Genomic DNA, 11,155 nt, shown 5'->3' with positions numbered 1-11,155 from the left:
GGAATTTATTTAGCTTTATGTCTGTACCAGACCTAACAAGCGCCCAAATGCTTGTCCAGCCTTGTCCAGTCACCTCTGCCTAACAAGAGATGCTACCTTGCACTGAAATGCTTTGTCTGTCCCATTTTGTCCTTTATTCCCAGGCTGCATAGAAGGGAACCACCTTTTGGGCCAGTGAATTTGGGTCTGTCCCAGCTGAGGCCTCAGCACCTTCCTTATGCCACCATAAAGGTGCATCTCAGGACTCTGATCTGAAGGCAGCTGCAGTCAGGAGAATATTCCTACTGGGATAGACATTCCTACTGGGATAGACATTCCTACTGGGATAGACATCCCTACTGGGATAGACATCCCTACTGGGATAGACATTCCTACTGGGATAGACATCCCTACTGGGATAGACATTCCTACTGGGATACATTCCTACCAGCCCCAATGGCTTTGACAGTTAGCAACACCTCAGAGGAGAGCAGCATGTCACACTATGATTTTGGCACATTTCTCTGCAGATTGTAAAACTCAAAGCAAAAGGTTTAAAGGGTATTATGGAAAGGACTATTTTTCTTTTCTTAATTACTATTTTCAAGATCTCTGAGCTCACATACAGTGGAAGGGTAGACATAAAGAGCAGTAATGCCTTTTTCTTTAGACAGTTTGCCCTTGTTTGTGAAAGCAAGAAGATCCCAAGAGGAGTGGGAGCTACCTCACATTCCCTATGAAGGGAAGGGCAGCCCCTCTGCAGGGCAGTGACACAACACAGGCAGGGGCTGCTTCCCCACCATGAACAGGCACCCATCTTACTGTGTCAACTCAAACACCAAAGAACACATATTTATAGAGGAAACCCACTCCTCTACAAAAGCAGCACAAGGTGATGCAGCTTGGATCCCGCTGAAATAAATTTTTAAGTATTTTTCTTTTCTACTGTCAAAGGTCACATAGAGCAGATCTATGGAGACAGAAGCAGCATAACAACTCTGGACAGCTGCCCACAACAAAAAGCCTCAGCTGATCTACAAGGGGAAAACAGAAAAAAAAAAAACCCAAACAACAAGAAAAAGAGTAGAGAAAATATTTTTCTTCACTAGTTCCCTTTAGCTAAGGAGCTTCTGGGAGCTCATCTCTGTATGCAGAAGCATGTCAGAGCTCATAGGGAGACACAAAAAGGTATTTTAAAGTCAAACATCTTCTTAATCAGAAAACTTTAGGAATATGGTAAATAAGCAAGACAGGTCCCTTACATCTGGATCTAGATTTGTCTGTTTTGAATAATCTTATGAGTTCTTGATACTAATAAAGGAATGCTTTTAGTAAGGGCAAGACTAAAATAGCAATTACATTGACAGTGATTAGTTAATCTCCCTGCTCTGGAAGCATTAAAACACTGCAGATATTTTACTTGGCTCATTAATCCCTGCTTGGGTGACAGAGGGCTCTCGCTGCACGGAATGTCTCTACATTAATGGCACCATAAGGGTTTTTTTTAACATCTAAATGCTCTATTATGAAATGGCATTGAGATGCTGGACAGAGCTAGAACTGAAGCTTTCAGCACAGCTGAAAAGTGTGGGTTGGGAACATTTTCTATTCAAGCAACATTTGTTTCACAGGAGCAACAAAGCCCGTGGGAGCAGCATGTGTTGTGTGGGGCTGGGAAGTTCAGAGTGGCTCAGGTGCAGAGAGCTCAGCCCCAGGGAAGGCACTGCCCAGCAGGTCCCGGCACGCACAGCACACAGCATTCATGGCAAGTAGAAAAACCACATGGTGTTTATTTCCACAAGCATTTCAGGATACATACAGCAGTCCAGTGGCATGTACAAACATACGGCTGAGACAGCGCCACACTCGAGCCAGACCACCCTGTTCCAGTCCATTTCTGCTGTTTTTCTCTGCTGGAACTCAGAAGTTTCCCCTGCCAGTATTAAAGTCCACCCTCCAGGCACAGTGAGTAAGTAGTTCAACCAACAATGTGCACGGAGCATCAGTAGGGAAGAAATCCAGAAACATTCGTTTTTACTCACATGCCCAAACGTAGCAGTTTTGTTTCACACAAAAAATCCCGTGCCTGCAGTCCAAGCACAGTGATTATCTCAGGACACATGCCATCGAGAAGAACAGCTGATTGCACCACAGATAACAAGCAACACCTCGTGTCTAGCATGGAACACGTCCCCAGAGGGATTTTCACTTGGCTATGCAATCCACTGCAGAGTGGATGACGCTTGCAACGCATCACTTGTCATGCTAAGACATTAACAGCAATGAGATGGGTCAAGTCAGAGGTCAGTCATCTTCCCAACACCACCTAGCTGGATCCACTTCACTTCTGCTCCTCACATTGGCTTGATCGTGTGTCACAAGGGTTTGTGAATCACAGCCACACCTGTTGTAAGAACAGACAGACACAGTTATGCTGGGAGCAGCTCCTGGGTTGCTACAATCATCCTGCAAAGCCAAAGGCCAGCAACGAGGGAGGTGTCTACCACCTCTGTGGAAGTTCCTTCTACTGAAATCAACGTAAAATATACAAAAAAAGTACAATTAAAGCCTCAGGGGGCACAGCCCTCAAGTTTATAGTTGATGCCACTGCTGGCCACTCTCCCAATGCCTGTTTACCTGCATAACTCCTCCCTGTGCTCATGCTGGTTGGCAACAACGTCCACTTGTCTGTGCTGGGGTTGTAGTACTCCACCGAGGCCAAGTTGCAGGAACCATCATCACCTCCCACCACGTAGAGGAGACCATTCACAGCACACACCCCTCAAAGGAGAGCACAGATGGTGAGACATGAGCCAACTCAGCCCCCACAGCACGCTGCTGCCACATTCCAATTCACCCCCAAGCAGATCCCTCAACTCCCATTTTTATCTTCTACAACACTGATCACATTCACCATGAGCACACCAACTGCATTAAAAACCACACACAGACAACTGAGCCAACCACCACAGAAAGGCTTATCATGGTTACCTGCATTTCTTCTGCACATATTCATGTCTGCTACTTGCTTCCAGGTGTTTGTCCCTGGGTCGTAGACTTCCACACTCTTCCTCACCAAGGGCCCATCGTGGCCCCCAGTGGCGTAGAGCAGCCCACTGAGCACCCCAACACCTGCCAAGCACAGCCAGGTCAGCCACAGCACAGGGACAGGGCTGCACATCCCTGCTTCTGCTACTGGGCATGGCATTTCCAAAAACATGGGCCACGTGTGCATCAAGATCAGCTCTGCCCCCGCCCACCCCATGGCACTACAGCAACTTGCACAGTAATGCCTGGCAGATGTCCCCTCTTAGGAAGCTTCAGGCAATCCAAGACCAGCAGTCTAGTCCCATGATACTCCTCTGCCTTTATTCCATCTCTCTGTACTCACTTGCTCTCTGCCTCCCACCCCACCTTGTTTCCATCTGCCTGATATTTTCTGCCATGGGACCCTCTGCTTTCATCCTGATTCCCCTTTCAGGACTTTTACTTTTGTTTTTCCTGCTGCCATTGTGCCACATGACTTCATGCCTTGGATGATGTTCCTCTCCCCAACAACTGACAGCTCTTGAAGCTGCCACTTGACTCCTCTCCTCCCACTCCCACCCCAAAACCTGGCAACACTTGGCACAGACAAGGTGCCTCCAATGCCACCTTCTCAGCCATTTTTGAAGGCCCCCATTTTTGAAGGAATGACAGGGATCTCAAAGCTACTTCTGCCTAATATTAAGTAAATTAGTTAATTAAAACGTTCACCAATCCGTGAGAGTTAAAACTTCCAGCAACATATCTTCGTTAATAGGTTCAAAGGCCTCTATTAAAATTAACAAGGTGGGATGTTAGTAAAACAGAAACAGATCTGAATCACATCATTTCAACCATGAGCAGGGAGGAGAGGGGCCCTGCCAGGCTGATAGCAACAGGTTTTTGACTTGGTCCCTGTGCAAGGATCTCTCCTGGTCAGGAAAGGAGAGGGCAGGAAGAGCTGCTGAGCCAGAGAACAGGCACCACTGAGGCTCTGCAGCTCCATCAGGAGCATCCCCTTCTGGGGACAGGTACATAGATCCACCACTGTCACCCTCTCCAAATTATCCTAGCTTGCTACTGCTGGCTTTGGTTTTGGCCAGCCATCTTTCACTGTACCAAGTGCTGAAATCCTAATACAACATTGGGATTCATGGTTCACCTCTGGCAAACATACAATTGATCTCTAACTGCCATAAATATCCACCTTACTGGACCACATCCTTGGTGTGGTTGAAGTACTCCAACATGCAGGACTTGGGAAGAGCAGAACACATCCACACATGTTTGTCCTGGCTCCTGAGCTGGAGCAGGTGTCTGAGAAATGGTCACTGAGAAATGGAAAATCACTTAACTGCACCTGAGCCCAGCAGCCTGGCTGTGCAGCACCTTGGCATTTGATTATATTCAGCTGTTAGTGGAAATTTTATACTTGTAAGAAATAATTTAGCAAGCAAGAGAGTAAAAGAGTCAGAAATGCTCAAGCTTTTTCACATGAAACTGCCTCCTTGTGCAGTGAGACAGGGCATGCAGGGACAGGGGAAGTGAACCACACAGCTGGTCCAGCAAACCCAGGGAGTGTTCAACAAATGTGCAGATGTGGCACCTGCAGACATGGTTTAGCAGTGCTGGGTTAATCGTGGGACCTGATGATCTTAAAGGTCATTTCCAATCTAAAAAAATGTATGATTCTACAAAACCTGGGCAGCACCTGCACATGCCCACAGCCCCAGTGCCTCCAGGGACTTGGGGCCACCTGTCCTCAGCCCCACTAGATGTCAGCACAGGGACAGCAGTGCAGAGCACGGTGTCCTTGCTGGAGCTGCACAGCAGACTGTGCTGCAGCACTGCTGGTGGCCAGTGACACCGGGCAGTCCCCTCCATCCCTGCTGGAGGGGACAACCAGAGCCTGAGGAGCTCAGCTGACAGGTGGGAACAGAAAACTGCAAAGTTTGGCAGGGGAGTATGAGCATTCCTAACAAAGGACTTGCTACATGGAGAAACACTTGTAAAGCAGCACTCAGAGTGTTTCCAACAAAGACAACTCAATAAAATCCATTTCACGACAGCCACAAAATTCTTGCTGTTTTAACACAGTGCCAACAATAGGAGATACTCGTTCTGCTCTCCTGGAAGGCTGCACTGGACTAGATTTAAGCATCAAGCAGATACCACAAACCTCTCCCACAGAACTCAAACCAACAGTGTGTCCATATTTACCTCACCTGGAGCTACAGAAAAGATACTGGAGTGAGGAGAGAGAGACAGGGTGTAGAGAGCAGCCTCACCTGCCCAGCTCAAAAGGGAACTCCCACCACAGCTTAACCTGCAGGGTCATTGCAGCCCCAAAGAGCAGCCCTCAGGCTCGCCTGTGGGTTCCTGCACAATTTAATATCAGGGAGGACCCACGGCACACACTGAGCATTAAGACCAACAGGACAAATTCCCATTCACCTGAAGATGATTTTAAATGCAGTGGATGAGGGTTCTGCTCCCTTTCAGAGAGGAACAATCACAGAGAAGACAAATTACTACCTGGCCCAAGATCATGTAGCAAATTAGAAACCATCAAGACTAGAATCCAATCATTTTACAACAGGTCCTTTACTCTAATCCTCCAGATCACCAACTCTTGCCAACTCTTGCAAGAAATCAACTAAAAACTAGCTAAGGGAAAATCTGAGATTAATTTTATTATCCTACACAATGTGCAGATGAGGGGGGGAAAAAGGGGAAGACCACGAGGTCACAGGATACAAATCATGTGCACAGTGCAAATTACCAAAACACCCAGTGCAAACAACTAAATAACTATTTAGGGCAATACAACAAGCCACAAGAGCTGCTAAGAGATTCCAAGCCATTCCATTTTCACCCCTCACGGGAAGCAAGGCACACAAGAGGCTGCACTTGCAAGCTCAGCAATGGCAAATCCCACTTTTCCTCCCTGTGTGTGAGCAGAGCAGGTGGTGTGTCACAGACATATTTTATGAAAAATCCTTTTGCTAGGATCTTTTCTCCTGAGAGGCCTCAGAAACAAAATGCAAACAATAACTATCTGCTGCTGTGGAATGCAACAGGTGCATCTTTGATTGGTCTCTCATGTGGTTGCTTTTAATTAATGGCCAATCACAGTCCAGCTCTCAGACTCTCTGGTCAGCCACAAGATTTTATCATCATTCCTTTCTGATGAAATCCTTTCTTCTACTCTTTTAGCGTTGCTTTACTGTATCATTTTCTTTCAATATAACATATACATCGTAAAACAATAAATCAGCCTCCTGAAACACAGAGTGAAGATTCTCATCTCGTCCCATGCCGGGGCTGCCTGCAAAGCCCGCGGTGGTGCCCGTGCTGAGCAGTACCTGCCCCGCTGCGCCGCGTGCTCATGTCGGCCACGTAGGTCCACTCGTTGGTGGCGGGGTTGTACTGCTCCACCGTGCTCAGGCACTGCCGCGACGCGCCGTCGTAGCCGCCCACCGCGTACAGCTTCCCTGCAACACACGGCAAGGGTGACAGCTCCCCGCGCTGGGAAGGGTGGCAGTGTGGCAACAAAGTCCCACAGATATGCCTAGCAGAAAGGTTTTTGAATGCAGAGTCTCAAGGAGGAATAGAGATGGAAGCAGGTTTTGATATAGAAGAAAAGAATTGCTGAGCCGGTCTTACCGGATAATCAAGGAGGCAAAGGGTGTGTTAGTTAGAAGGGGTTTTTATGGCTTAGAGCAAAGGATAAACCCACCTCTATGACTTAAAGCAAAGGATAAACCCATCTCTATGACTTAAAGCAAAGGATAAACCCACCTCTATGACTTAAAGCAAAGGGTAAACCCATCTCTATGACTTAAAGCAAAGGATAAACCCACCTCTATGACTTAGAGCAAAGGGTAAACCCATCTCTATGACTTAGAGCAAAGGATAAACCCACCTCTATGACTTAAAGCAAAGGGTAAACCCATCTCTATGACTTAAAGCAAAGGATAAACCCACCTCTATGACTTAGAGCAAAGGGTAAACCCATCTCTATGACTTAGAGCAAAGGGTAAACCCACCTCTATGACTTAGGGCAAAGGATAAACCCACCTCTATGACTTAGAACAAAGGACAAACGCACCTCTATGACTTAGAGCAAAGAGTAAACCCACCTCTACGACTTAGAGCAAAGGGTAAACCCATGTCTATGACTTAAAGCAAAGGGTAAACCCACCTCTGTGACTTAAAGCAAAGGATAAACCCATATAGAGCAAAGGATAAACAAGAAGATGTTTTCACCAAGCAGAAAGATAGCAGAGGCAAACAAGCGAGCAAATGTTGCAAGTAGAAAAAGGGTCTCAGAATTTTCCACTGCAAGAAAACTGAAAAACAACTTCTGGCCTACACTGTGACATACTAGCTTTTAGTGATTGCAGAACAGTAACATAAATATGGTAATTATAGCAGTTATGGTAGGCTATAGATAAAAGTTAAGGTACAGATTGGTTCTACTGTATTAAGATGCTCAGGAAAGAAAAGTATATAATGCAAGGCAACCAAAACCAGCTCCAGGCCTGCCTGCAGCTGGAGCTGACAGCTGTAGGCACAGGCTCTGTCGCCCACGACCCTGGACTGCTGTAACCTCTTGGATGGAATAAACTGCATTTGGAAGAGCTGCCTGGAGTCCCACATCTCTCATTCAGGCTCTTACACAGCCAGGCTCACCCACAGGCACAGCCCAGGACAGGCCCTGCCTCAGGTGGCTTTAGGGGACACACCTAAGCCTGTCACTGTCATATTTTCTGAAAAATCCCTTCACCAGGATTTCTTCTCCTGGGAAGCTGAGAAGCCTCAGAGAAAAATGAAAACAATATTATCTCATTTTCTTTCTCCCTCAGGCCCACTCATGGCCTCTTTCTGCATCTTCCTGTCTCTAATAACATTTCAAATTCTTACTTGTGCAGTTGGTCCTGCCTGGTATTCGTCAGTGAATCAGGCAAGAGTGTCAATCTAGGCAAGATAAGATCAATTTCCCTGGCTGACATAGATTATTAGGTATTTTCAGTATATAATTGATCATCAGATCAATTTTTGTCACATTCAGATGAACCCTGTGGATTAACTGCAGGCTGCAGCTTGTTCCCTACACCAGTGTGATCAGCTCTTGTGCCCATCATACGCCCTTATTATTTTTATCATGGACTCCAAAATATTCAACACTTACTTGTGTTTTCAAAAAAAAGAAAAGGAAAAGGATTTCATGAGTCTCCAGGAGAAAATCTGTCCATAGAAATGCATCTCTCAGGTCCATATTTAATACTTTTTCTGCATTCAAGCCACTTGAATAAATTCCAATGACTGATAGAAGCCCAGCACTTCCCAAGCATGGGCCAATTTTGAAGAAGGTGCTTCTTAAATATGCAAATATAAGTTAATGACTACAATTTATTCTGAATGTATCTCCCTTGTTCTTCTCACATAAACAGATTTCATGTACACTAACATATTCCATGTACTTCCCACTCAAACAGGTCCAACCAAAGCACTGTAAATCATGGTTTATATGGTTTATAACAAGGCTTGTGCCAAAGCTGCTCTGCACTGCACTAACAGGAAAGTGCTATGCCACACTAAAGACAAGTTCAAATAAAGCCTTTCACTTGCTCCAGAATAGATTTTGTAAAGGAATAAATGGTTCCTACTTAAACTTTTCATTCTCCTGAGTCCAAACCAAGCTGCTCAGTTCCAGCTCCCCCAAGTTTGGTGCTGACCCAGAGGTGCCAGCAGCTGCCACCCTCCTGCCCAGCCTCCCAGCTCGCTCTGAGCTGCCACAGCCTTTGCTATCCTCAGCCCCTGCTCATTCAGGAGCCTCAGCAGAGCTCTGCCTGATGTCAATAAACACAGGTTTTAGTATTCCTGCCAAACCACCAGCCTGGGGCTGTGGGACAAACTCTGTTCCTGTTTCTCTGGCTGAGCAGATTTTCCATGATGGGTATTCCATCCACGCAGCGTCTGCCAGCAGCAGCCACTGCACAGCAGCACTGGCTCTCACCAGCCAGAACCAGCCCAGCAGAATTAGGATTCAAAGAAACCTGCACACACCTGATTGCATTCACAGGAGGCATGGGCTAGTCTGATACATGTCTGAGGCTCTTGGAAAGCTACACATGATTTTTCACCAAGATAAAGAGGAGAATGGAAAAAGTTGCAGCAATTACATCATATAAAATCAAACTTTCCCAACTGGTATAGGGAACAGTTCTTGCCATTCCCTCCTACTGCACTTAACCATTCAGGCTTCTGTTTGACAAGTAACATTTGCTTGATGGAAATGGCTGCTCATTTTCTTACCCTCCACAACTCCAACTCCAACACTGCTTCTTCTTGTGTTCATGGGAGCCACAAAAAACCACTCATTGGTTTTATAGCTATAGGCCTCAACTGATGCCAGACCTAGTTAAAAAGGGGATACACAGGTTTTCTAATTAAAAAAAAAGAGAAGAAAAAAAGATTGGTGTTGCACTTTCATCTGCCTTCCACCTCCTCCCAAGCCCGTAATTCCCACCATGCTCCTGCATTCCCACTTCCTAACCCCTTGCCTTTCAGGCTGGGACCAGCATGTCAATGCCACTTCTTCAGTGGCTGGCAAAGCTGTTACCCCATCACCCCTGCCCTGGGACTGCTGCCTCTCCCATGTGCTGAGGCCACCAAGGTGAGCAGAGTCCAAATTTCAAGCCCAAAAGCCCCACATCCTTTCAAGCATTCCAGAACATCCATGCAAAGGTTTAAAAATTCCCCCAGACCCTGCTGCAATAGTTAGTTCAGGGCTTAACCAAGTGGCAGAGCTTTACAGCAGAGGCAGAGGTGTGAATCTAAACACACAGCCATGCCAAGACAAATCCCTGTAAGATTCCTTACTAGTATTTTATTCATGTTGCTATGAAAAATTTAACGGAAACAAGGAAAAAAATCCCTTTTCAGCCCGGAAAAAGCATAATCATACAGAGAATGAGGCTGAAAGAACCGTATCACAGTTCTAAAAATAATAAGAAGAAAGAAAATAATAAAGGGTGAGATTCTCCGCAATAAAATAATTTTGATTTATTGCAGAGAAATAAAGAAAACAATAAGGAAAAGAAAATAATAAGGGTGAGAAAGAAAGCAATTAGGGTGAGATTCTCTGCAATTACTGACAGGTCAGAACGTGCACATGGATAGTTACAACACACACCAAACCCCATCTCTGGCTCCCTGTCTACAGAACCTCAGGGGAAGGGCACAAGAACTGCTCCAAAGCTCTGCAATCCCTGCAGGGCCCCCAGAAGCCCTTTTGCCAGGTCAGGCAGTGCCTGGTGCTCGCCCAGCACCTACCAGTGCTGCCATCAAAGCCTCCCACGGCGTAGAGGAGGTCGTTGAGCACGGCGGCCCCCAGCGTGCTGCGCCGCTCCTGCATGCTGGCGATGGACGTCCACTGGTCCTTGGCGCCGTCGTACACGTCCACCGTGCGCACCCGCAGCGAGCCATTGAAGCCGCCCACGGCGTAGACGCTGCCAGCCATGAACACCACGCCTGAAAAGGGGACAGGGGTTCACAGCAAGCTCTCTGGAACTGCCCAGCTGCTGCTGCTGGCCCGCCAGGGTGTGAAAGGCGGCTGGGGAGAGCGGAACGCGGGTTGAGGTCAATCGGCGTTTTCTGCCGGTTAACGCCGAGCGTGATAAAACGTGCGTGTCGTATGGGAGGTGAAATGCACATGAAAACATGGCAGCATAAGGCACAGATGGAGCTCACACCTGAGTGAGTAATTCTGTGAGCCAGAGGGAACACCAAATGGTGAGCCACATTCACAACCCTGTCAGATGTTTTCAGCTTAAAGATCTGCTCTCCATCACCCACTCCTCCGCACCAAGAGGGACTGACTCAGCTCCTTTGATTTTCACTAGGAAACCAGCAAGAAAAACTGGACCCCTGTGGGCTGCCAAGACAGCAACGGGGGAGGAGGAGAGGAAACACTGATGGAGGAACAGCCAGGAGAGAGAGATGACGAAGGGGAGACAGTGGGAGGGCTGACAGGCAGGAGCAGCCCCACTAGAGAGCAGGACATCCACCTGAACAAGAAGGGAAAGATGTCTGTAGGGAAGGAAGAAGAAGGCATGGCAAAAAAAAGACCTGCTTGAGGCCAGGG

General features: G+C 47.0%; 1 protein-coding gene across 3 annotated transcripts in view; it reads right to left on the bottom strand.

Annotated features, from left to right (window-relative positions):
- Positions 1–1,738: 1,738 nt before the first annotated feature.
- KLHL3 (kelch like family member 3) overlaps positions 1,739–11,155 on the bottom strand; it is a 44,779-nt gene continuing 35,362 nt past the window's right edge. For all 3 annotated transcript variants that reach the window (XM_054643022.2, XM_077186557.1, XM_077186558.1), the window contains 6 exons: positions 10,345–10,542; positions 9,325–9,426; positions 6,369–6,497; positions 2,971–3,111; positions 2,617–2,760; positions 1,739–2,383 (listed from right to left, as the gene is read on the bottom strand). In XM_054643022.2, the coding sequence (XP_054498997.1) occupies positions 2,355–2,383; positions 2,617–2,760; positions 2,971–3,111; positions 6,369–6,497; positions 9,325–9,426; positions 10,345–10,542 (743 nt within the window). In that variant the 3' untranslated portion in view covers positions 1,739–2,354. The remainder of the gene's footprint in view (positions 2,384–2,616; positions 2,761–2,970; positions 3,112–6,368; positions 6,498–9,324; positions 9,427–10,344; positions 10,543–11,155) is intronic.

The sequence above is a fragment of the Agelaius phoeniceus genome, chromosome 15, assembly GCF_051311805.1.
Source record: "Agelaius phoeniceus isolate bAgePho1 chromosome 15, bAgePho1.hap1, whole genome shotgun sequence".
NCBI classification, from domain to species: Eukaryota; Metazoa; Chordata; class Aves; order Passeriformes; family Icteridae; genus Agelaius; species Agelaius phoeniceus.
This window is presented reverse-complemented; position numbering and strand designations above follow the sequence as displayed.